This window comes from Oncorhynchus keta, chromosome 35 (genome assembly GCF_023373465.1).
Source record: "Oncorhynchus keta strain PuntledgeMale-10-30-2019 chromosome 35, Oket_V2, whole genome shotgun sequence".
Taxonomy (NCBI): domain Eukaryota; kingdom Metazoa; phylum Chordata; class Actinopteri; order Salmoniformes; family Salmonidae; genus Oncorhynchus; species Oncorhynchus keta.
This window is the reverse complement of record NC_068455.1, coordinates 17,032,120-17,060,081: the sequence shown is the minus strand read 5'-3', so window position 1 is coordinate 17,060,081 and position 27,962 is coordinate 17,032,120. Positions and strand designations below refer to the sequence as shown.

The window sequence follows — 27,962 nt, the reverse complement described above, 5'->3', positions numbered from 1 at the left end:
CTTTTGGCAGTGAAATGAGACGAGAGAGAAAAAAACTCACCCAAATGTATAGCCCCGTAGGAAAAAATAAATGTACTGTTTGAAAATGTGAAGACTGGCTTTATTTTTAAGTACATAAGCATGATACACAGGTTTTCAATGACTTATAGTGTACAAAAAGTATACCACTGAATCTCACATCAACATTATTATTTTATTATCGGACTTAGAGAAGGCCTTGCGTGTTAACAAAATGAAACATAAAAAAATATGCACAGTGCAGAACAGACATACTCTACAACCTGTTAAAACGGAGTATCTCTTAAAAGCGGACAGTGAGAGGAAGGTGAGCGGGGAGGAAGGCTGGCTGGAACTTCGAATAAGACAGCAGAAGTAGAACTCATTCTGAATCTACTGGTTCTGCCTTTTTCTTGGGTCTACCTCTGCCTCTCTTCAGGCCAGGTGTGGTCTGAGTACCCATCTCCATCAGTGCCTTCTTGGGTCTGGCAGCAGCATTTTTAGGCGTGGCAGCTTTCTTTTTAGGGCTGGCAGTTTTACTTTCCTTCACCCCTGTCGGGAGAAGATCAAAACTTATTCTGTGTGGTTTAACAAGGGAAGAGGACAGGAGCGTAGGAGAGGAGGAAAAGAAGATTCTTACCCTTCTTCTTTGGGGATTTTCTTTTCTTGGAGGGAGAGCCATCGACCTCATCATCAGACTCCTCTTTATAATCTACCACTTTCTTTCTTTTGGAAGTCTTCTGTGAGGAGAGAAGAAAAAAGAGAGAAATGTGGTCAAATCTCACAGTCCGCCTGCAGCAACCTTGGAGGGGGCAGAAATCAAACATGAAATTAGGAACTCTGCTTTGGCACACGACGACCGAACGCTTATATCTGCCCGGAGCCTTGTGAACGTCTGTGTGACATCTGAGCAAATGCAATTATGACTCTCACAGAGGAAGAAAACCTTCGACAGGAATGATCCACTCAAAGTACACAATGAATTCTGCTTCCTTGACCTATAAAATAACAACAATGGACAGGGCTAATTTTGTTTCTGGGTTAATTGTTTAAGACATCTGGAACTGTCTTCAGTGTCAAAGTTGAGATTTGAGGTGAGCCCTTTGGTACAATTTTCATCAACTATGACTTACATTTTCTCCCTGTTCTACACATTCAAGACTAAAGCTAGCAAATAATTGTGTCCATGAAATCAATCCAGCCCAGAACACGTTGATGAGAAAGATGCACTTACCGACAGCAATCAACTCTTCCATCTCTTCTTCCTTCTGCCATCCCTCCTTTTCCTCATTCTCTCTTAAACTGTATAATGAACGCGCGGCCCTCCCTCCTTTCTTCCCTCTCTCGTCTTTTGCCTTTCATTTTGCCAATTGCTACCTTATGATTATCAGCAGACCCTGCTGAGCTGAACAGATTGGCTCGATAATTACATACAATAACGGCAGTGGGCAGGTAACCCTCAACTGGCACAAGCCAGCTCTCCGGTGGCACCGTCCTTATGCAAACGTATTGTGGGTAGCGTGAGGAGGGGGAAGGAAGGGGAGACCCCTCCCTCTGCCGTGAGAGTGGCCCACTGATTGCCAGGCAGCACCAACTCCAAGGTTACCGTGTCATCAAATTTGTGATACATTACTGAGGGATAAACACAGGTACTTAGACCTGTCGGAGAGGAGAGTGAGGAGGACAGTAAAGAGGATAAGGAGGAGGAGAGAGGGAAGAAGGGAGAAAAGGGAGGACAACGAGAAGAGAAACTGGAAGGGGAGAGGAGGAAGGAGATAGTAAGATGGAGAAGAGGACAGGAGAGGGGATGAAATTGAGAGAGGAAAGGAAAAAGGCTTTTGCTGTTGTTGTTGGAGAAAACCCTGTGTGTTAGCCAGCGTGCCATAGACAACGCTTTGACCAGTGTGTGTGACTGTGTTTTGGGGGTAAAAACGTCAATAAGCCACGGTCAAGGCATATCTTTTAAAAGCATCACGCCTTAATTGTATTTGAAAATCAATGCACTTGGCAGCCATTCACACAAACCAGCCCAATTAGTCTCGGATCGTGCTTGGGCATTTTTACATTTCAAATGAAATGGCTTTCAACAGGTAAACACATTAGGGGTGGTTGAAATGGGCTCCGTTTGAAAGGCCGGGCTTCAAAAAGGTCTGGAGCGTGCCAGGTTTTAAACGCCAAGGCTACTATGATCTCACAGCAACACATTTGTATATGTGTGTGTATGTCGGTCTTTGCGTACAACGTGTGTCTGTGCACTGACCTTGGCAGAGGACGATGGCCCAGCTCCGTTGCTGCTGACCACAGAGGAGAACTCCAGCTTGTCGTCATCTTTGGTGCCGATTGACTTAAGCCCCGCCTCCAGAATGGACCGTAGCTTCTGATACGCCGGTTTGTCTGTGTAGCTTAGAGTCTTCACCTCCTCCATGAACTTCTGAAGTTCATCTAAAATATGACAAAGAAATCCAATAAGAGAGGATTTATCTTTTAAAATGAGTCCCAGCAAGTTGTATATGAGCTGCAGTGCTTACCCAAAAAAGGGAACACTTTACCTGACACTCTCCTCAGTGGTCAAAACACAGAAGTTTAAAAAAAAGTTAAAAGTAAAAAATAAATAAAATTATATCATTTTTTAAAAAGTGGTTTAATTTAGCCCTATTCACAATTAAAAAGGTATCTAGCTAGCTGAAGAGTGGTTGAGATTCTCCTGTTCAATATAGTAGATGATGGTATGAGGCAATGAGCATCCCTATGCATTTCAACCTGTTCCCCCATCTGCTCCAACAACATTGTGATAAAAACACAAACATCCAATACAAAAAAAGGATAAACTAAATGAATTCAACTTGAAGATTCCCAACCCTCACTGACCAAAAACTACAACACGGATTAAAATGTTTGTTATCTAGCTGATATCCACCCCTCAATCATTATTCACAGACACAAGAAACAACAGACACACCAGTCGCTATATTGCAGGTGAGCTGAAGGTAGTCATCAATGACCTTGGACCACAGAAGGTATTTGCACTGGTGACAGACAATGCTGCGAACATGAAGGCTGCTTGGTCTAAAGTGGAGGAGCCCTATCCTCACATCACACCCATTGGCTGTGTTGCTCATGCATTGAATCTGCTCCTCAAGGATATCATGGCACAGAAAACAATGGATACAGTCTACAAGAGAGCCAAAGAAATGGTTAGGCATGTGAAGGGTCATCAAGTTATAGCCGCAATCTACCTCACCCAGCAACACCTGTTAGGGTGGTGTTATCATCATGATTGACAGTCTCCTGGAGGGGAAGGTGTCTCTCCAAGAAATGGCCATATCACAGCCTGCCAATATGGTCAAGCCCCATCAAGAGGATCCTACTGGATGATGTATTTTGGGAGAGTGGTAAGCAGCCTGAAACCTATAGCAGTAGTAGCAATTGCAAGGATTGAGGGAGACAATGCCATCCTGTCTGATGTTCAGACTGATGTAAGAGAAGAAATCCATACTGCCCTGCCCACGGTTGCTCCAAGCAGAGGAAACTGCAGTTCTGAAATAAATAAAAAAGCATGAAGACTTCTGCCTGAATCTCATACACGCCACAGTGTACATGTTGGACCCCAAGTATGCAGGCAAGAGCATCCTGTCTGGTACAGAGATCAACAAGGCATATGGTGTCATCACTACCATGTCTCACCACCTTAGCCTGAGTGAGGGCAAGGTTATTGGCAGTCTGGCGAAGTACATTTCCAAGCAGGGGCTTTGGGATGGAGATGCAATATGGCAGTCGTGCCAACAAATCTCATCAGCCACCTGGTGGAAGGGACTTTGTGGATCTGAGGCTCTTTCTCTTGTTGCCTCGATCATCCTCCAAATCCCACCAACATCAGCTGCCTCAGAACGCAACTGGTCCTTGTTTGGGAAGACACACACCAAAGCACGCAACAGGCTGACCAATACAAGGGTTGAAAAATTGGTGGCCACCCAGGCATATTTGAAGCTTTTTGAGCCTAACGAGCAATCCTCAACAAGGTTGGAAAGTGACATTGAAGATGAGACCTCAGAGACTGATATTCAAGAGGTGGACATTGAGGAGGTCCAGGGAGAAGACATGGAAGCCTGAGGAAGACAACCAAAGCTTTAGTTTCTAGACTATCATTTTACGTTGAAAACATTTTTGGGAGATGCGATGGATCATTGAGGAACATTCAATATTCCCTTTTGTTGTTCAGTGAAATCATCATGTGACGAGTCAACTCATTTAATTAAAAAGTTCAATTTGTAACTAAATAATTGTTTTTTATTATATTAGAAGGATTTAATAATTTGCAATTATGTCTACTTATGATGAGGTAAAAGGTTTATGTTTTGTCTCCATATGATATGGTAAATATATCCAATGCAAAAAACATTACATTTAAATGGTATTAATATTCATTTGAATATATTTCCGTTAATTCCCATATATTCCCATGAATTCCGACGGGAAAGTTTCCACCTCTGAATATTCCCTAAAATGTGCAACCCTAGTCACAACAAACATAATTAGTGATGATGGACACAACAGAACCACGGCAGCTCGACTCCCATCACCTCCATCTCTGGGCTGGTGAGATGTGTTGTGGCACAGCCGCACACAACAGCCCGCAGAGAAATCTCTCCTTCTGTCACACGGCGGGCCAGAGCGGGTGCTGCCACAGAAGGATCAGTGAAGAGGAGGAGACAGAGGAGAAGGAGCGTAGGTCGAGATGGGGAGGAAGGCCCTGGGTTCAGGCCTTGAATAAAATGGCTTGTTAAACGTTGTTAAAAGTCTTGTTTTTTCCTCATTCAGATTGAACGCCCCCTAGTCCATAGTGTAAAGTTAATGTTATGTTGAGAGAAGTCAAATTTGCAGGCCTAAATACCATATGAATCACCCACAAATCTTTCAACAACAAAAAAGTAAGAGTTCATATACCAGTCAAACGTTTGGACACACCTACTCATTCAAGGATTTTTATTTTAACTATTTTATACATTGTAGAATAATAGTGAAGACATCAAAAATATGAAATAACATATGGAATAATGTAATAACAAAAAAAAAGTGTTAAACAAATCCAAATATATTTTACATTTTAGATTCCTCTAAGTAGCCACCCTTTGCAATGATGGCAGCTTTAAACACTCTTGGTATTCTCTCAACCAGGCTTCACCTGGAATGCTTTTCCAACAATCTTGAAGGAGTTCCCACATATGATCAACACTTGTTGGCTGCTTTTCCTTCACTCTGCAGTCTAACTCATCCCACATCATCTCAATTAGGATGAGGTCGGGTGATTGTGGAGGCCAGGTCATGCAGCACTCCATCACTCTCCTTGGTCAAATAGCCCTGACACAGCCTGGAGGTGTGTTTTGCGCCATTATAAAAAAATGTTCAACAGGACAGTCCCTCTAAGCTCTGTTAGATTCTAATTATCAGAGTAAGAATTCAACGGACACTATGAAAGCTCAAACAAAGTTTATTCTTCCCAAAAGATCGAACAGCTGAACCGACAAAAACATGTTTACAATAGCGATGGTATATGTACCCAAATTTGGGGTGGAATCTCCTTCTCTCAAACACTAAATCTCTGTTGCAAGGCAGGAAATTAAGTGACGCGGGCAATAAAATGTTCCTTCTCCCTTAAAGTGACCTGACCTGGACCCCGTTCATCGCTAATCCACAGCTCTCTCCCCTTAGTGCTGCCACATGTGATCGTTTTCCCTGCACACAGCACATTCCAAGCTTAAATAGCACCCACCATATACCTTCCTCCTACATATGACCATTAACTTCTGGTGTAGACCCTCTAAACCTAAGCAATCAATATTTCAATAAGATACCTGATAATTAACCCTATCCCAAACTTAGGAATTAGAACGCTGTGGTAGCCATGCTGGTTAAGTGTGCCTTGAATTCTAAATAAATCACAGACAGTGTCACCAGCAAAGCAACCCCACACCATCACACCTCCTCCTCCAAGCTTCACGGTGGGAACCACACATGCGGAAATCCGTTCACTTACTCTACAGTCGTTGCCAAAAGTTGAGAATGACGCAAATATTAATTTTTCACAAAGTTGCTGATTCAGTGTCTTTATATATTTTTGTCAGATGTTATTGTGGAATACTGAAGTAGAATTACAAGCATTTCACAAGTGTCAAAGGTTTTTACTGACAATTACATTAAGTTGATGCAAAGAGTCAATAATTGCAGTGTTGACCCTTCTTTTTCAAGACCTCTGCAATCCGACCTGACATGCTGTAAATTAACTTTGGGGTCACATCCTGACTGATGTCAGCCCATTCTTGCATAATCAATGCTTGGAGTTTGTCAGAATTTGTTGGTTGATGTTTGTCCACCCACCTCTTGAGGATTGACCACAAGTTCTCAATGAGATTAAGGTCTGGAGAGTTTCCTGGCTATGGACCCAAAATATTGATGTTTGTTCCCCGGGCCACTTAGTTATCACTTTTGCCTTATGGCAAGGTGCTCCATCATGCTGGAAAAGGCATTGTTCGTCACCAAACTGTTCCTGGATGGTTGAGAGAAGTTGCTCTCGGAGGATGTGTTGGTACCATTCTTTATTCATGGCTGAGTTCTTAGGCAAAATTGTGAGTGAGCCCACTCCCTTGGCTGAGAAGCAACCCCACACATGAATGGTCTCAGCATGCTTTACTGTTGGCATGACACAGGACTGATTGTAGCGCTCACCTTGTCTTCTCTGGGCAAGCTTTTATCCGGATGCCCCAAACAATCGGAAAGGGGATTCATCAGAGAAAATTACTTTACCCCAGTCCACAAGCAGTCCAATCCCTGTACCTTTTGCAGAATATCAGTCTGTCCCTGATGTTTTTCCTGGAGAGAAGTGGCTTCTTTGCTGCCCTTCTTGACACCAGGCCATCCTCCAAAAGTCTTTGCCTCACTGTGCGTGCAGATGCACTCACACCTGTCTGCTGCCATTCCTGAGCAAGCTCTGTACTGGTGGTGCCACGATCCCGCAGCTGAATCAACTTTAGGAGACTGTCCTGGCACTTGCTGGACTTTCTTTGGCGCCCTGAAGCCCAATATCCTTGGCTGTGAAGCCCTTTTTGTGCAAAGCAATTATGACGGCAAATGTGTTTACTTGCAGGCAACCATGATTGACAGAGGAAGACCAATGATTCCAAGCACCACCCTCCTTTTGAAGCTTCCAGTCTGTTATTCGAACTCAATCAGCATGACAGAGTGATCTCCAGCCTTGTCCTCGTCAACAATCACACCTGTGTTAACGAGAGAATCACTGACATGATGGCAGCTGGGCCTTTTGTGGCAGGGTTGAAATGCAGTGGAAATGTTTTTTGGGGGATTCAGTTAATTTGCACGGCAAAGAGGGACTTAACAATTAATTGCAACTCATCTGATCACTCTTCATAACATTCTGGAATATATGCAAATTGCCATCATACAAACTGAGGCAGCAGACTTTGTGAAAATTAACATTTGTGTCATTCTCAAAACTTTTGGCCACAACTGTACATCTCACAAAGACATGGTGGTTCGACCAAAGCTTCAGACCAAAGGAGAGATTTCCACCGGTCTAATGTGCATGGATTGTGTTTCTTGGACAAAGTAAGTCTCTTCTTCTTATTGGTATCCTTTAGTAGTGGTTTCTTTGCAGCAATTCGACCATGAAGGCCTGATTCACGCAGTCTCCTCTGAATAGTTGATGTTGAGATGTGTCAGTTACTTGAACTCCATGAAACATTTATTTGGGTTGCAATCTGAGGTGCAGTTAACTCTAATGAAATCATCCTCTGCAGCAGAGGTAACTCTGGGCATTCCTTTCCTGTGGCGGTCCTCACGAGAGCCAGTTTCATCAGAGCGGTTTTTGTGACTGCAACTTTCAAGGTTTTTGACATTTTCCGGATTGACTGACCTGCATGTCTTAAAGTAATGATGGACTGTCGTTTCTCTTTGCTCATTTGAGTTGTTCTTGCCATAATATGGACTTGTTCTTTTACCAAATAGGGCTATATTCTGTGTACCATCCCTACCATGTCACAACACAACTGATTAGCTCAAACGCAAGAAGAACAAACACCACAAATTAACAAGGCAATTCATTGAAATGCACACCAGGTGACTACATCATGAAACTGGTTTAGAGAAAGCAAAGACTGTGCAAAGCTGTCATCAAGGCAAAAAAAAGGTGGCTACTTTGAAGAATCTCAAAAATACTACTATTTCATTTATTTGGTTACTACATGATTTCATGTGTTATTTCGTAGTTTTGATTCCTTCACTATTATTCTACAATGCAGAATAGTACAAAGGGAAAAGCCTGGAAGGTGTCCAAACTTTTGACTTGAACTGTATGTCTAAAACATATCTGAAGTGATGTCACTCCAAAAGGCAAACTTCAGCAAACACTCTTGCCCTCCTTGGTATTGCCTCCAACCTATGCTTCACACAACAAATGCACTCATCACACTGTAATTCACAAGAAAGTTAAAGTGGGAAGTTTTGTTTTTTTGTCAGAGAATTAGCGGTGGGGTGGGGCTAATGAATTAGCAGGCAATATGAGGAGATCAACAGGGCCCCTGTTCATGAAGCAGGAGCTAGTGATAATGGTGTAACTATAACGCCACTGGCCTAACAGCTACTCATGTTAAAGTTTAATAAGTCAAACTACAATATTGACATCCTCATCCACACAAAGACCAACAGATGTGTGCTCAACATACAAAGTAGAAAACTTAGTTCTAAGAAATGTAGCATTTGTTTCTCTCTCACCTGGCTTGTCTTGTGAGGAGAAACACTTGGACATGAACTCTGACACGTTATCCCTGCATCTGTGAATGACAAAAACAAGTTAGGATCTCAACTTACAAACCTGCGTGTGTGTGTGTGTGTGTGTATGTGTGTGTGTATGTGTGTGTGTATGTGTTTGACATCTTACTGTAGTTTTACGTCTCTGACATAGAGGGGGTCCTGCAGCTTGTCTTCCCAGGGCAGTTTACTGCAGAGCCACTGGACCATACAGTACCCCAGGATCTCCAGATCACTCCTTCTACAGGGAGCTGCAGACATACAACACCACTACGTCAGTCTGGAGGGTTTAAAGCATTATTTTCACAACTGAACTGATCAACAGATCCCTTTAGAGGTCCTACTGATACAGTGGTGGCAGGATATCTGTTAGCTGATAATACAATTTAAACATTTAAAATCCCATTGCGAAAATAATGCTTTTTAGCCTATTCATTGATGTAAATACATTTGACTGGTCATGCTTATCAGTATATGGGCTAATTTGCAGTTTTGTGGAATTACATTGGTGTGTGTATATTCTTTATGAATCGTATTTATCCTCACACGCACAGCATACAGACAGAGAGCCTTTGAGCGGGAAATCTGTCAGACAGGGCTTTTATAAGCCCAATCTTTGCACAACAATTCTAGATACAAATATTAGCTTTTAGAATTGCATTTCTCAACTGGTAATTGAAGCATGCTTCCCATTTGCCATTCAAATGCATAGGCAAAGGAAGGCAGGCTTCATAAACACGTCACACACCACTTTCCAAAGAGCTGGAGGAAGCATGCATTTTGAAAACACAGATACTTAATTGTTTGAAACCCGAATGTTTTACTACATATTATGAGGCATGTTTGTCTTGCTTCAAAGTAGCCTTGGCAACATCACACCATATCCATGGAGGCAACTATTTTAGAAAGACCTCCATACACCATTGAAATCAGTAGCATATTTCTCTCATATTCTTTTGGTTTTCAACTTTTTCATTGCCCGATAGTCAAATGAACATTTGCGCGTAGCCTACTACCTTGTGCACATTGCTGTGCTAATAGCCTAATATTAAGAAATAGTTTATCAACACTTTAAGCTAAACGTTATCTATTGATTCATTGCTTTTACATATACAGTTGAAGTTGGAAGTTTACATAAACCTTAGCCAAATACATTTAAAATCAGTTTTTCACAATTCCTGACATTTAATCCTAGTCAAAATTCCCTGTCTTAAATCAGTTAGGATCACCACTTTATTTTAAGAAGAATGTAAAATGTCAGAATAATAGTGGAGAGAATGATATATTTCAGCTTTAATTTCTTTCATCACATTCCCAGTAGGTCAGAAGTTTACATGCTATCAAATACTAATTGAGTGTATTGCCTTTAAATTGTTTAACTTGGGTCAAATTATTCAGGTACCCTTCCACAAGCTTCCCACAATAAGTTGGGTGAATTTTGGCCCATTCCTCCAGACAGAACTGGTGTAACTGAGTCAGGTTTGAAGGCCTCCTTGCTCGCACACGTTTTTTCAGTTCTGCCCAAAGATTTTCTATAGGATCTAGGTCAGGGATTTCCACATAATATTCCTTCCTCATGAAGCCATCTATTTTGTGAAGTCAACCAGACCCTCCTGGAGCAAAGCACTCCCACAACATTATGCTGCCACCCCCATGCATCACGGTTCGGAGGGTGTTCTTCGGGTAGCCAGCCTCCCCCTTTTCCTCCAAACATAACAATGGACATTATGGCCAAACAGTTCTATTTTTGTTTCATTAGACCAGAGGACATTTCTCCAAAAAGCACAATCTTTGTCCCCATGTGCTGTTGCAAACCGTAGTCTGGCTTTTTTTAATGGCGGTTTTGGAGCAGTGGCTTCTTTCTTGCTGAGCGGCATTCAGGTCGTGTCGATATAAGACTCGTTTTACTGTGGATATAGATACCTGCTTGTACCTGTTTCCTCCAGGATGTTCACAAGGTCTTTTGCTGTTGTTCTGGGATTGATTTGCACTTTTCGCACCAGAGTACGTTCATCTTTTGGAGACAGAACAAGTCTCCTTCCTGAGCGGTATGACGGCTGCATGGTCCCATGGTGTTTATACTTGCGTACTATTGTTTGTACAGATGAACGTGGAACCTTCAGGAGTTTGGAAATTGCTCCCAAGGATGAACCAGGCTTGTGGTCTACAATATTTTTTCTGAGGTCTTGGATGATTTATTTTTATTTTCCCATGATGTCAAGCAAAGAGGCACTGAGTTTGAAGGTAAGCCTTGAAATTATCCAAGATGGCGTAGCAATCAGACGTCTTTGTCCTGTTGTGTCCCTTGTATATATGTTTTTTTATTTTCCTAAACCTCAACTTCTAAATACGCTCCTCGCCTCACCCAATGATAAGTGGATCTGTTTTTTTTCCTGAACTATTTCTATTTACTTTGGATCTGGAATCACTCAACTGAAGCTAGCCAGCTAACTACGTACCAGCTATCAGTTGGCAAACCACAGTAAGCAGCCATCAGCTAACCTTTAGCTCGGAAAGCTCTTGCCAGTTCGTACAAGGTGACTCAAACCAGAGCATAACGGAACTATTTTTTTCACTCCATATCTCCGGATTCCTACCGCAAACTCTGAACATTTTCATCTGGATCTTCGTATCTAGCTAACCGCAATCGCAGGTGACTACTCCTGGCTAGCGTTTCCATCCCGGAGCTAGCACCAATTAGCCTGAAGCTAGCCCGGCTAGGACTCCTGTGCTACAATATTCGGACCCCTTCTACTGCCTCTACGACTGGATTATTGACTTAATCTGCCCGAGGATTCCAATAGGCCCCTCAGGCGAGACGTCTGCTGAAGGCCCAGTCTGCTGAAGGCCCATTCTGCTAAACCGCGGCCTGCTAGCTACCTAGAGCTACTTGGAACCCTACTACTCCACGACTGGTCTATCGACGTCATCGCACGAAGACGCAAAAACAGACTTACCTCCATCGCGATGTCCCCCCAAATGACCTTCTGCTAACTTGCTAGCCCCGGTCTGCTAACTGCTAGCTGGCTTGCCCCGGTCTGCTAACTGCTAGCTTGCTTGCCCCGGCCTGCTAACTGCTAGCTTGCTTGCCCCGGTCTGCTAACTGCTAGCTTATTTAGCCCCGGCCTACTAACTGCTAGCTTGTTTAGCCCCGGCCTACTAACTGCTAGCTTGTTAGCACCGGCCTGCTAACTGTCTGAATCGCCGTGTCCCCAGTCAGCCCAACCACTCACTCACTGGACCCATATGTTCACTTGGCTACGCATGCCTCTCTCTAATATCAATATGCCTCGTCCGTTACTGTCCTGGTTAGTGATTACTGTCTTATTTCACTGTAGAGACTCTAGCCCTGCTCAAAATGCCTTAACCAACCATGTTGTTCCACCTCCTAGATATGACATTGCCTGGTTTAAACGTCTCTAGAGACTATATCTCTCTCATCATTACTCAATGCCTAGGTTTACCTCCAATGTACTGTGTCTGTACATTATGCCTTGAATATATGCTATCGTGCCCAGAAACATGCTCCCTTTACTCTCTGTTACGAACGTGCTAGATGGCCAGTTCGCTTAGCGTTTAGCCGTACCCTTATCCTACGTCTCCTCTGGTGATGTAGAGGTTAATCCAGGTCCTGCAGTGTCTAGCTCCACTCCCACTCCCCAGGTGCTGTCATTTGTTGACTTCAGTAACCGTAAAAGCCTTGGTTTCATGCATGTTAACATTAGAAGCCTACTCCCTAAGTTTGTAGTAACTGCTTTAACCTCATAGTCCGCCCCATCCCGCATGCGGTCGCGTTACTACAGCCTCAAGCTCATTACCATAACGCAACGTTAGCGATTTCTAAAAATCGCAAATGAAATGAATATGCCTGCTCTCAAGCTTATCCTTTTCTTAACAATCCTGTCGTCTCAGATTTTCAAAATATGCTTTAGAACCAGAGAAAATCAATAATTTGTGTAAGAGTGGTGATAGCTAGCTTAGCATTTAGCGTTAGCATTTAGCACGCAACATATTCACAAAAACCAGCAAAGGGATCAAATAAAATAATTTACCTTTGAAGAACTTCAGATGTTTCAATGAGTTACATAGCAGATGTCCAGTTTTTCCTGAAAGATTCTTGTGTAGGACACATCGTTCCGTTTTGTTACTATGCATTTGGCTACCGAAACTAACCGAAAATTCAGTCACCTACACGTCAAACTTTTTTCCGAATTAACTCCATAATATCGACTGAAACATGGAAAACGTTGTTTGAATCAATCCTCAAGGTGTTTTGTCATATATCTCTTCATTGAAATGGCAGTCCTAGAAGCCTTCTTTGTTCTCTGATTCGGATGGAAAAATACTGGTAGCTGACTTTTGCGCACCAATTTCCACGCAGACACCGTGCGGGACACTTGGCAATTGTAGTCTCTTATGGTCAATCTTCCAATGATATGCCTACAAATACGTCACAATGCTGCAGACACCTTGGGGAAACGCTAGAAAGTGTCCGTTCATTCCTGTCGCATTCACAGCCATATAAGGCGATCATGGAAAACATACCTTCAGAAATCCTGTTCATTTCCTGGTCGCTCAAACATCTTGGTTTTGCCTGAAGCTTTTGTTATAAGGCACTCACAGTGAACATCTTTGCAGTTCTGGAAACGTAAGAGTGTCTTCTTTCCAAAACTATCAATTCCAAGCATAGTCGAGCATCTTTTCGTGACAAAATATTGCGCTTAAAATGGGCACGTCTTTTTATCCAAAAATGAAATAATGCCCCTAGAGGACTAACAGGTTAACACACTCTGCCAACCCGGATGTCTTAGCAGTGTCTGAATCCTGGCTTAGGAAAACAACCAAAACCTTGGAATCTCCAACCCTATCTATAACATTTTCCACCAAGATAGAACTGCCAAATGGGGCGGTGTTGCAATCTACTGCAAAGATAGCCTGCAGAGTTCTCTATCACTATCCAAGTCTGTACCCAAACAATTTGAGCTTCTACTTCTAAAAATTCACCTTTCCAGAAACAAGTCTCTCACTGTTGCCGCTAGCTATAGACCACCCTCTGCCCCGAGCTGTGCCCTCGACACCATATGTGAATTGATTGCCCTCAATAAATCTTCTCAGCTAGTGCTACTAGGTGACCTAAACTGGGACATGCTTAACACCCCGGCCATCCTACAACCTAAGCTTGATGCCCTCAATCTCACACAAATTATCAATTATGAACCTACCAGGTACAACCCCAAGTCCGTAAAAATAGGCACCCTCATAGATATCATCCTAACTAACTCGCCCTCCAAATACAACTCTGCTGTTTTCAATCAAGATCTCAGCGATTACTGCCTCATTGCCTACATCCGTAATGGGTCTGCGACCAAACCTCATCACTGTCAAACTCTCCCTAAAACACTTCTAAGAGCAGGCCTTTCTAATCGACCTGGCCGGGGTATCCTGGAATGACATTGATGCTTGGTTATTCTTTAAAAAGCGCCTTCCTCACCATCTTAAATAAGCTTGCCCCGTTCAAAAAAATGTAGAACTAGGAATAGATATAGTCCTTGGTTCACTCTAGACCCATCTGCCCTTGACCAGCACAAAAACATTTGTGGAGTTCTGCATTAGCATTGAATAGCCCCCGTGATATGCAACTTTCAGTGAAGTTAGGAACAAATATACACAGGCTTTTTCAAAAGGAAATGTGCATTCTGTAGTACAAACTCAAAAAAGATCTGAGACACGAAAGTCCATGGAGAATAAGAGCACCTCCTCCCAGCTGCCCACTGCTCTGAGGCTAGGAAACACTTACCACCGATAAATCTACTATAATTGAGAATTTAAAGAAGCATTTCTCTACGGCTGGCCATGCTTTCCACCTGGCTACCCCTACCCCGGTCAACTGCCCGGCACCCTCCAGAGCAACCTGCCAAAGCCCCCACCATTTCTCCATCACCCAAATCCAGATAGCTGATGTTCTGAAAGAGCTGCAAAATCTGAACCCCTACAAATCAGCCGGGCTAGACAATCTGGACCCTCTCTTTCTAAAATTATTTGCCGAAATTGTTGCAACCCCTATTACTAGCCTGTTCAATATCTCTTTCATATCGTCTGAGATTCCCAAAGATTGGAAAGCTTCCACGGTCATCCCCCTCTTTAAAGGGGGTGACACTCTAGACCAAAACTGCAACAGACCTATATCTATCCTACCCTGTCTTTCTAAGGTCTTCGAAAGCCAAGTTACAAACAGATCATCGACCATTTCGAATCCCATCGTACCTTCTCCGCTATGCAATCCGGTTTCAGAGCTGGTCATGGGTGTACCTCAGCCACGCTCAAGGTCCTAAACGACATGATAACCGGTGATAAGAGACATTATGGTGCAGCCATATTCATCGACATGGCCAAGGATTTCGACTCTGTCAATCACCACATTCTTATTGGCAGACTCGACAGTCTTGGTTTCTCAAATGATTGCCTCACCTGCTTTACCGACTCGTTCTCTGATAGAGTTCAGTGTGTCAAATCGGAGGGCCTGTTGTCCGGACCTCTGGCCGTCTCTATGGGGGTGCCACAGGTTTCAATTCTCGGGCCGACTCTCTTCTCTGTTTACATCAATGATGTTGTTCTTGCTGCTGGTGATTCTCTGATCCACCTCTACGCAGATGACACCATTTTGTATACTTCTGGCCCCTCTTTGGACACTGTTAACTAACCTCCAGACGAGCTTCAATGCCATACAACTCTCCTTCCGTGGCCTCCAACTGCTCTTAAACGCAAGTAAAACTAAATGCATGCTATTCAACTGATCACTGCCCGCACCCGCATCACTACTCTGGACCACTGACTTAGAATACGTGGAAAACTACAAATACCTAAGTGTCTGATTAGACTGTAAACTCTCCTTCCAGACTCACATTAAGCATCTCCAATCCAAAATTAAATCTAGAATTGGCTTTCTATATCACAACAACGCATCCTTCACTCATGGGGCAACAGGGTAGCCTAGTGGTTAGAGCGTTGGACTAGTAACCGGAAGGTTGCAAGTTCAAGCCCCAGAGCTGACAAGGTACAAATCTACAGTCAATTATAAGTTAAATAATCTGTCTGTAAACAACTGTTGGAAATATTACTTGTGTGATGCACAAAGACTTGCCAAAACTATAGTTTGTTAACAAGACATTTGTGGAGTGGTTGAAAAACGAGTTTTAATGACTCCAATCTAAGTGCATGTAAACTTGCTTCCCCTGGTCTTAAAAAATAAGTTGTGGAGTGTTTTAAATGGCATTGCCTACGGTCAGAAGGAAAGGCACCACACACAATTTGTAGATTGTAGATGATTGTTGATGAACTGTTAGTGAAAATTAGATGTACAGGCAGATTATATATACAGTGCCTTGCGAAAGTATTCGGCGCCCTTGAACTTTGCGACCTTTTGCCACATTTCAGGCTTCAAACAAAGATATAAAACTGTATTTTTTTGTGAAGAATCAACAACAAGTGGGACACAATCATGAAGTGGAACGACATTTATTGGATATTTCAAACTTTTTTAACAAATCAAAAACTGAAAAATTGGGCGTGCAAAATTATTCAGCCCCTTTACTTTCAGTGCAGCAAACTCTCTCCAGAAGTTCAGTGAGGATCTCTGAATGATCCAATGTTGACCTAAATGACTAATGATGATAAATACAATCCACCTGTGTGTAATCAAGTCTCCGTATAAATGCACCTGCACTGTGATAGTCTCAGAGGTCCATTAAAAGCGCAGAGAGCATCATGAAGAACAAGGAACACACCAGGCAGTTCCGAGATACTGTTGTGAAGAAGTTTAAAGCCGGATTTGGATACAAAAATATTTCCCAAGCTTTAAACATCCCAAGGAGCACTGTGCAAGCGATAATATTGAAATGGAAGGAGTATCAGACCACTGCAAATCTACCAAGACCTGGCCGTCCCTCTAAACTTTCAGCTCATACAAGGAGAAGGCTGATCAGAGATGCAGCCAAGAGGCCCATGATGACTCTGGATGAACTGCAGAGATCTACAGCTGAGGTGGGAGACTCTGTCCATAGGACAACAATCAGTCGTATATTGCACAAATCTGGCCTTTATGGAAGAGTGGCAAGAAGAAAGCCATTTCTTAAAGATATCCATAAAAGGTGTTGTTTAAAGTTTGCCACAAGCCACCTGGGAGACACACCAAACATGTGGAAGAAGGTGCTCTGGTCAGAAGAAACCAAAATTGAACTTTTTGGCAACAATGCAAAACGTTATGTTTGGCGTAAAAGCAACACAGCTCATCACCCTGAACACACCATCCCCACTGTCAAACATGGTGGTGGCAGCATCATGGTTTGGGCCTGCTTTTCTTCAGCAGGGACAGAGAAGATGGTTAAAATTGATGGGAAGATGGATGGAGCCAAATACAGGACCATTCTGGAAGAAAACCTGATGGAGCAAAAGACCTGAGACTGGGACGGAGATTTGTCTTCCAACAAGACAATGATCCAAAACATAAAGCAAAATCTACAATGGAATGGTTCAAAAATAAACATATCCAGGTGTTAGAATGGCCAAGTCAAAGTCCAGACCTGAATCCAATCGAGAATCTTTGGAAAGAACTGAAAACTGCTGTTCACAAATGCTCTCCATCCAACCTCACTGAGCTCGAGCTGTTTAGCAAGGAGGAATGGGAAAAAATTGCAGTCTCTCGATGTGCAAAACTGATAGAGACATACCCCAAGCGACTTACAGCTGTAATCGCAGCAAAAGGTGGCGCTACAAAGTATTAACTTAAGGGGGCTGAATAATTTTGCACGCCCAATTTTTCAGTTTTTGATTTGTTAAAAAAGTTTGAAATATCCAATAAATGTCGTTCCACTTGTGTCCCACTTGTTGTTGATTCTTCACAAAAAAATACAGTTTTATATCTTTATGTTTGAAGCCTGAAATGTGGCAAAAGGTCGCAAAGTTCAAGGGGGCCGAATACTTTCGCAAGGCACTGTATGTATGTATGTATATATATATATATATATATATATAAAAAAAAATCGCAGGACAAGTTTGGAAAGCAAATGGCTAATGCTGTAAAGAGAAGACAATAAAAATACTATTTTTAATCGGTCTTTAAAAATTCTCAACTTAACTGAGCGAACCAGAGCAGGCTATAGCGTATCTTATTGGCTCCAGCGGACAGCACCGGCCATATCCCCGGTGAGTGTGCACTGCTCATATTCATTATTTATCAGAATTTCCTCCTCCAGTTTAGATGTCTCCCGTTCTCGTAGGTCTATTATATGGAGCACATGGTTTTTATTGATCTGTTCGTCAGTGTCAGCAGAGTAGCTACCCTGTAAATTGTCGTATTAAAAAATGATTGTACTAAGGTCTATAATCATATAAAGTGTAGTAGAATTGTATGACATGCATTTTCCCCGTGCAAAGACAGAAGAAACATATATAATATAGCCCAGGCCTCTACACTATACGCTCAGCCATGCATTGAACTGTCATTTTTGCGAACAGTGATTGAGGTATATTATTAGCCTAAATCATGACTATCCAATCTACTCATCACATTAGGAATAGTAGGCTCTCTTACATAAGTCTTCAAATGCGATGATGCATGGAATGGCTTAATATAAAGGTGCATTTTTATGGTGAAAATTTTCTTCCCCAAACTATGCTATGTCTTGGCTATGATTTTGCTGTTCGGTACTCGTCTTGGTTGAGGAAAAGTAAATGTGGACAGTTATTCTAACATCTTCAAAGTGTGTGGTAAAAATACACGTAATCTTAAGGACACACATCGTTGCATCATTGTAAGGACACACATCGTTGCATCATTGTAAGGACACACATCGTTGCATCATTGTAAGGACACACATCGTTGCATCATTGTAAGGACACACATCGTTGCATCATTGTAAGGACACACATCGTTACATCATTGTAAGGACACACATCGTTACATCATTGTAAGGACACACATCGTTACATCATTGTAAGGACACACATCGTTACATCATTGTAAGGACACACATCGTTACATCATTGTAAGGACACACATCGTTACATCATTGTAAGGACACACATCGTTACATCATTGTAAGGACACACATCGTTACATCATTGTAAGGACACACATCGTTACATCATTGTAAGGACACACATCGTTACATCATTGTAAGGACACACATTGTTACATCATTGTAAGGACACACATTGTTACATCATTGTAAGGACACACATCGCTGCATCATTGTAAGGACACACATCGCTGCATCCTCGACTTCCATGCTCTGTTAAGAACAATTACCATTATGTAAATGTGATTTCTGTCATTCTGAGCACCGTGGGTGAACGCCCTAATCAGGTTACCTTTTTATTTTGAAAAACAATGATTTCTTCCATTTACTCCCAACTGAACGTACCTACCCCTGGCTTGGCTCAGTGAGGTGTGCTGTACTTACAGACTCCTTTGTGTGCGTCGATGGAGGTGAACTCGATGGTCCCGTCATGGCACCTCTTAGGGTCTTCCTTGTACTCCTTCAGCACTCCTTCTGGAGCGTACCTATAGGCCAGTCCATAATCTACTAAGTAAACCTAGAGGTTTGCAAACAAAACAGATAAATTCATGCATGCACATACAGCCAACCAAATGAGTGAGTATACTTAACATGATGTGGCTTGTAACTAAATTACTACTAATAACACTGTACATGTGTACTAAGTTTCATGCCTTTACGAAAACATGTTTTTCCACATATCGCCTGGACTATAACAATAACACGTACATTACAAAGCATAGTTACAGTAAACTACAGCTCATTCCCCTCCCTGCTCAAATCCTCAGCTCCCAGAAAGTCAAACAAATGTTTCCAATAACTGCAGGCAGGGAGGGAGCAGGCAGAAAGAGAGCTAACCCTGAGACTCCCAAGGGGTTGCTTTCTAAATTGTAATTTAAAAATAGCACTTTAATAACACACCACGGAAACATTATTAATCTCTAAATTACATATTTGCCCCTGCCCCCACCTTGTTTGCTTGAAAGAGCTCTTAGCCACCATCTAATCTCTCCCCTGTTTAGAGAAGAATAAAGAACCCCTCCTCCCCTCTTATGTCTCTAATGTCGAATTGAATCCAATGAACCAGTGGCAGCAGCATAATCAAATAAATAAATATATCCAATGTTTGTTCAATTTACATATCAGGTCAAAGGCATTACTTCACTTCAAGAGGTAGAGACAACCATTTGAAATCCTACCCAGACTGAGAAATAGGCCTCTCCATTTTAGAGGGTTACTGCTAGATTCTGGCATGTCTCTGCATGTAGTATAAAGGAACTTAGCGGTAGTTTTGTGAGCCAATGCTGATTAGCATTGACTGGAAGTCTACAGGTACGGTAACATTGCTAGTTACTACACACCAGTGGAGGCTGCTGAGGGGAGAACGGCTCATAATAATGGAGTGAATGGAATTGTATCAAACATATGAAAGCCATGTGTTTGATACTATTCCATTCGCTCCATTCTGGCCATTATTATGAGCCGTTCTCCCCTCAGCAGCCTCCACTGCTACACACAAGGCACATTGCTAGCAAGCTATACAGCCATGACATGGTAAGATCGAACAGGATTAGCATAGCATTGATGCTAGCCATATCAGGACAAAAAGCTCCACTACATATGTGTTTCTCAATCCATTCCTGGGGTTGTAACTCAACAGACTCAAATAAACTTACCAAGCTCTGGCTTAAGAATCAGCTGAATTGGGTGTGTAAGTGCTGGACTAGTGTGAATGACAGACAGGTAGGACCCTAGATAATACAAAAGCTCAAGGCCAATATCTTTGGAAAAGACAGCCACTGACCTGATTGGGGTTGTTGTGGCTGAGGAGGAGGTTGGAGGCTTTGATGTCAGCGTGGACATACTCATGCTCATGGATGTACTCCAGAATGTCAAGCTACACAAGTGAGGGGAGAAGAAGAGGCAAATATCAAACATTATTTACAGAGATAATAATACATAGGCAAACAACATTGTGAACACGAAAGATATCTGCATGCCTGGCAGATATCTCAGCTTGGATGTCGGCCCACCACCACAAGCTCAACAAGGGGGAGCTGCTCTCTTCCTCCCGGGGAAGGCCTGCCCGCTCCAAGACCTCTCCATCATGGTTGACAACTCCAAAGTGTCCCCCTCCCAGAGTGCAAATAAACTTGGCGTGAACTTGGACAGCCCGTCGGTCGTTCTCTGCACACATCAAAGCAGTGACAAGCTCCTGCAGGTTCATGCTCTACAACATCTGTAGAGTACGATCTTTCCTCACACCGGAAGTGGCGCAGGTCCTAATCCAGGCACTTGTCATATCCCGTCTGGAGATGCATATTGCCTTTCGTGAGCAAACACTTGACTTTTCCCCCTTACTAGCACTGACTTTGCAGATAGCTACTTTATTAAGGAAAAATTTACTTACTATGACTGAGCTTTGTGGTTGTCCCACCGAGGGCTGTATCGGTCGGTCATGAACGGTCGTCAGCCGGTGATTGCCAAGCAAATAACTGCTGGTCTCACGTTAATTGACTGGTAATTAATGTAAACAAATGTAGCATCTCCAGGCTTCCACATCAGTAGCCTACAAGCCATCTACATTTTTAAAAGTCTAACAAATCCATGTAATATAGCCTACACCATTACAATAAATCCATTATTTATTTTAGACAGGTCTAAAGAAACAGGCTATGAAGAAAATGTAGTCCATTTCAGAAAAACAGAATAGCATACTCTGAGCTGTCCTTATGTTAGGCCCTGATAGGGCTATGCCATATGGCTGTGGGCTACACTAGTTCATTTCAGGGAGATCACACATCCGGCTATTCTGTGTTGAGCATATGAGAAAAAAACAGGTACTCCTGTTAATGCTTAATTTAGTTATTTATGTAACCTTCTTTAGTTGTGATACAAATGTTGGGCTATATGTTTGGATTTTTAATACAGTCTAACATGCTGACCAGAACACTTCCGTTGCTAAATAAATGTACACATACATGTTATTCAATCATTGCACCCACACTGCTCACACGCGCCAACGAGCGTCTGCGTTGCCAAGCGCTAAAATAGAAGTCAGTTCTATTTCTGACGCTGAACGTGGTGCAAATCCTGCCTCTCCCATCTCCTCATTGGTTTATAGAAGCAGATACCACGTGCCATCTCATTGGTTATACCCACGTCGGTGAATGAACGATGAACTGAGGTCGGTCGGTGGTGGTAATACACCTTTAAGAAAGTTAGATGCTAATCGCCATATAAAGTCCAAAGAAGAAAAAGCCTGACAGAAGGAGAGATGACTAGAAATTATTTGGTTGACCGTTTTGTGTGTGGTTTAATTGTCGGAGTAGAGGACCTTGTGCATTTCAGGTAAAGTAACAACAATGTTTATATCCCAGGACAAATTAGCTAGCAACTGCAAGCTAGCTAAATAGGACAAATTAGCTAGCAACTGCAAGCTAGCTAGCCAAATTGCCTTAAATGTTTGTCACCAAATTAATATAATTGATGAATAATATAATTGATGATTTGAAAAATGTTGCATGAAAGTTGAGCTCTGCCTTGTTTTGTGGCACAGGTTGTACATTCTTCATCAGTCTCTCATTCCCAATTTGACAAGCACTTGAAAATGCCTCGAATTTCCCAGCTGCATCCTCCTTTATGTGACCGTAATGCCCACTAAAAAAGCTGTTTTTTGCGGCTAGTGGTTGTTGTGATCTTAGGATGAACATAATAATTAGTATTCGCTTCTCCCGTATCTCTCCTCTTTCTCACAGGCTACAAGTGAAGACAGACACGTCAAGGACGCAACCGCATGCGTCCTTATCCAATTCCGAGGCGCATATTGAAGATATTGGAAGAACTGTCCACATTTACTTTTTATCAGCCAACAAGATGAGTAGGCCTAACGAACAGCAAAAGCACTAGCCTATGTAAATATACTATCCCCATAGTACAAAAGTTGACAAATTCTATTCTGTACGAGAAATAAATATTCCATAGTCAGGGACTGTTGTGGGATGCAATAGATCCCAAATTAATACAACCATTAGCATAAAGAAAAACAGTTTAAGCAATGAGCCTGACGCAAGTGAGAATGTTTAGCTTAAAATGTTGATAAACTATTAGTCTATTTCTTCACAATATAAGCGCAGCGATGCGCACACGGCAGTAGTGCAAATATTCCATTAGCGGAAAACACCATTATCAAAAGTGACCACAAATGCAATTAGGCTTGTAATGCTGTTATTATTAAGGTGCATTTTTATGGTAAAAATGATCTTCCCCAAACCTGAAAGTTACACACTGCGAATGTTTGCCAGTTGGGCTCTACGCCTGTTGTAAAGCAGATTAATGTTCTTCATTTTAAGAAGTTATTCGGCCACTTTAGTTGTGATACAAAAAAACAAATCAAAACAAATAGGCCTATGGGCTAGGCTACATGAGGTGTGCGACTATGATTTGAAAAAGGCGCAAAAAAAGTGATAGGCTAATATTGTCATCACACTGTTCTTGATTTAATCTTTTCTTTACATATACTAAATCATAAGAGTTTCATTTATTTTGATTTAGAATTGCTCATTATACATTTGCATCGATGTCAGAGTGATTAGAGGGACAATAGAGTGCTGAGTACCAGGCAGTTAGCAAGTTTGGTAGGCTACTAATGACCAGCAGCAACATAAGAGCTTGGAGAAGCCCAATTACAGTGACTAAACAGTCACGTGGAATTTGACTGCTGACATGACTCATAACTGCCGGTGTGGCGGTAATACGGTCACCGTAACCGCCCTAGTCCCACCTAGCTATCTTCAGATGATTGAACTAATCCACTCTGGATAAATGACAAATGTAAAGATCTAGTCAATTAAATAAACAGCCAAGATGTTTCATAGAGTGAATGAAATATATCAACGCTTTAGTTAGTTGTTTTTCTTGGCTCTACTATTGGCAGTTATATGACGACAAAACTCACGAGTCTCAGCCCGAGCTGCAGGACCAGTTTCCGGGGGAACCTCCTTCCAGTCTCCTCAAACTTCTTCTGAAGGTCCGTCCCAAACCGGTCCATCACCATGAACCTGTACCTGGAAGGAAGGAACAAGAGATTCAGTGTGCATACCAAATGACACCCTATTCTCTAAAGAGTGCACAACTTTTGACCAGGGCACCCTATATAGTGCACTACTTTTTACCAGAGCCATATGGCATCCAGTCAACAGTAGTGCACTATAAAGGGAATAGAGTGCCATTTGACACACCTTGATAACATACTTTCTATGTTAATCAATCAAAATTGCTTGTAGCTGGAGGAGTAAGGCGTTGGCTTGACATGCACAACCGCTTAACTTTATGGGTGTGTCAAATATACCAAACTGGTCCACAGGTATTTATATCTTTGACATATCATAACAGATTGCTGTCAAGGTACTGGAAGAACCAGATTTAAAAAGAGCCATTACACAACAGGTGGTTTGGAATTCACATTGTTAGGCTGGAGTTAAGACAAATCAACTTTGACAAAACTTTCGTTGCTTGCAGCCGAGATGTTTGTTGATTTCTTCGTGAAACACCCCCCTCCCCTGCAACTAATAAGCAACTCATCTGAAACTTGGTTGCATCCAGTTGTAACTTTTCATCTTTGGCTGTAGCTTGACACTAGTCGCACAATCGAATCGAAACTAATACTTTGTCACATAATCCATTTTGACCCAGTTGTCATGTCAATAATACAGCTGTCAGTGCTGTGTAACCAGTGATCAAGGCTGAAGAAAGACAGCAGAACGGGAGATTGTTATAGACATTGTTCGGCAGTCAAGAAATGTAATTTTCAAAGTGAAGCATTCGCTGTGCTGGCTATCTTAAGTCGTCTCTGGCTTGGTTATTTCGTTGCTAGCTAGCTTTGTAATGAGAATTGGCTAGCTGGCAAAATTTTTATAGACAGCATTTTGTCTATATCCATGTTGTTACAATAACTAAACGGTTGGATAAACAAATCATTTGTAAAACCACATGTAAAGCAGCAGATGACATGGGGTGAGTTTAGAATTCTCAAACAACTTGACAAAGCAGCTTCAATTTGATTGGCTGTTGCATGCAATTTTAATTATGTTTCTAGTTGCTTCATGTAACAGCAAAATTGCTTCAGATTATATCACTTGTAACCTGCCACTAAAATTGCATGATAGTTTCTTTGTGTATCTTCTGCCTTAGATCCTGCCCATGATATACTAGACAACAAGCATTGCCAATTGCAGTATATGTTTTGTTTGATAATTTGGTCATAAGCCAGCAACTTTTGATAAACTGGTTTCGTCTGGACAAACAAAAAATGGTCGCTTAGCAACCAGATACCAACGTCTTTTGTGGAGATAAAAGGTGATGAGAGTTCCAAAAATTGATGATCTGGGAATTAATCTGGCTTTTTAATGCTGGTAACCGTTGTATAAAAGCAACAATACATGAGAGGCCACGTGTTATGACATTTTTCTAATGGCTGTGGTGGTCTACGCCAATCGGCTTCGCCTCAGGACTATGACCATGTCAAAGCCATGATAAGAAATAATACATGAGAGGCTATGAGATTTTTAACTACCCAATACCTTTTTCCTCCTTTCTCATGTAGTCCAGACCCCCAGTACTTCGGAACTCCCAAATACTTCATCTTGTGAGACGTCATCCAACTCTGAACTAAAATACAAAAAAATGGCAACAGTTGTATCAATATAAAACAATAATCTTTATGGAATCACGAGTAGCACAACTATTTAAACACAACTAGATATGAAGAAAAAAAAATCAAAATACTTGCCTAAACATCATTCACGATGCAACACGCTAAAAAGGAGTGCACTTTTAAAGGGTTAAACTGAGATGACTGCCATTTAAAAGTAAAAACAAGGCAAATTATTGAAATGATTCAAAACACACTTAATAAAACTTGGTGGTAGTGGTGTTCAAAGTAATAAGAGCAGCGTAATTCCGTGTGGGGCAAGCCAGTGCCCGCCGTAAAGTAATCTCCTACTGGGACAAATATTTACCAACAGACAACGGCATATTCCAATGAATAAAATATGAGTGTTCACTCCTTAGCAATATAACAGTTAATTGTCAGGGGAGATTGACATTTGGATTGTTATGATATAAAATGCAAAGTTGCGGCCTTGGGGCAAACACAGGAGCCACCAAAGGCACCGTGTTGTAAACAGAGGCCCTCACTAAATAGAGCTACAACTACACTTCCTTAATTAAGAAAGTTGCTCATTTCTTTATGCGTATTTGTTTGTTCCAGTGTTGAGAGACTGTGTGTGTGTGTTCATGAGGGAGGGAGTGGTGTCTGGTATGCATACTTAGATCCGGCTTGGCAGCTCGCATGTAGAACTTGAGCTCTGAGAACAGTGGTCCGTTGTCACTGGGCTCCTAGATTAAGAAGAAATAAAAGAGGACAGTTGACCAAACAGTACAGCTTTATTCATCCCATTATGGTCACTTTAGATGACATTATAAAGAGAACAGTTCTTCTCTGGAAACACTATACATGCAGCATAGGTAGGCCTGGAGTCATGCAGGGCTATCAGATTGAACTGAACATGTTGAGTATATTGTCATTAACTGTACAAGCTTACTAAGGACTTTAATAGTCTCCTTTGTCTTTCTTGTATAGGCATGAGATGGAACAGAGGCCAATCATATACAAGGCATGTATTATCAAGCCAGAGTTGTCTTACCACTTTGATGACATATGGGGCATCAGCTCCAACTGTTTTAGATGAATTATCATTGGCTGTAATAAAAAAATACATATATAAAAAAAATTAATAGCATACCTCAGTTAGCCTATTAGGTGAAGAGCTAGATATACATGTGCAAGACATGCAGTAAAATTCCTGATCAATAATAAATGAATGAACAATCACTAGAATATGTTTTATCACCCATGTAGCCATGCTTCTCTTACCCAGATAGAGTAGTCCAAAGCCGCCCTGTCCGATAGGGGCTCCCAGTTTCCAGGACTTCTTGCTGGTATCAGTCAGTACTTCTCCAAGGGGGAACTCCTCAGCAAGCTTCCTCTTGGCTGGTCCTCTGCCCTTCCCTGCTGCCTGGGCTTTTGGGGGCATCTGAAGGGACCGTATACATGACCGTCTATATAATCTATACAGCTACCACATTTTAGTTAATTTAACACAACTGTCTTGTGACTACCAGCCAATACGGTATACTGCATACTCCTGGATCATATATCATAGCAATGCCATTATTTGACCGTCAACAATATATCTGCAAAAGCTGTTTCTTAACGTCTCAGTGAAGTTTGAATATGACGTGTAAAAACCATATCACATGATAGGATCACGTGAGTTTTCAAATCGATCTAGTAACCACTATTGTGGGTAGCTGTTTCGATTGTCAGGTTCACGCTGGCTCGGCGAACTAACTAGCTACAGAGTTTACAATCACCAATCTGGCCAGAGTTAGACTTTTACAACAAATTGGGGCGAGAGAGATTTTCATACCTTCGATGCAACCAATATAGTTTTTGCATTGTGCTAGTCCAGCACAATGTAAATTGCCTCGAATCTAGTAACGTTAAGGCATTTCCTACATTTAGCTAGCTAACGTTACCTAGCTAGTTAACGGCTACTACTTGTTAGTTGCTAGATCATTTAAGCGAACTTAATGCCAATAGGTAACACGCGTGCATCCATGATTTGCAGACAATTGTAAAAGCCAGCGGACTGATAGCTAAACAATTCCTCCAACGAGATACTCTTAACTAACTAACATTAACGTGTTAGCTGTAGGCATGCTAGAAATGGCCTTCATTCTGATGAAGCCTTGGACGATAAGCAAAACACCGCGTGTCCGTGATAATCTTGTTCTTAAACACGTTATGTCAATACATCTAAAAAAAAACATTGAATTTCACAGGTTTTTATTGTCTAATGCAAACCTCGTTGTCTTTGTTGTTATTTCCAAGTTGTCCTCGATGCGCCTCAAAAATTCCCGCACTAACGCCAACCGGAAATAGATTCGCACATACTGCAACACTGCCTAACCCTATTGGTCAGACACATGTTTTTCTCATTTGCCTATTTTCAGGGTCATTTGCAT

General features: G+C 41.9%; 1 protein-coding gene across 2 annotated transcripts; it reads right to left on the bottom strand.

Annotated features, from left to right (window-relative positions):
* Positions 1-78: 78 nt before the first annotated feature.
* On the bottom strand, positions 79-27,946 carry LOC118368086 (serine/threonine-protein kinase VRK1-like). 2 transcript variants are annotated; one of them, XM_035751845.2, is made up of 13 exons: positions 27,802-27,946; positions 26,809-26,968; positions 26,579-26,634; positions 26,201-26,270; positions 25,454-25,541; positions 23,830-23,938; positions 20,677-20,769; positions 19,278-19,410; positions 8,948-9,068; positions 8,782-8,840; positions 2,258-2,439; positions 638-734; positions 79-549 (listed from the first exon to the last, which is right to left on the bottom strand). In XM_035751845.2, the coding sequence occupies exons 2-13, from the start codon at positions 26,966-26,968 to the stop codon at positions 380-382; spliced, it is 1,338 nt and encodes a 445-aa protein (XP_035607738.1). In that variant the 5' UTR covers positions 27,802-27,946; the 3' UTR covers positions 79-379. The 2 variants fall into 2 exon arrangements, with proteins under 2 accessions (XP_035607738.1, XP_035607737.1); XM_035751844.2 differs by having other exon boundaries at positions 638-737; positions 27,802-27,945.
* Positions 27,947-27,962: the final 16 nt, after the last annotated feature.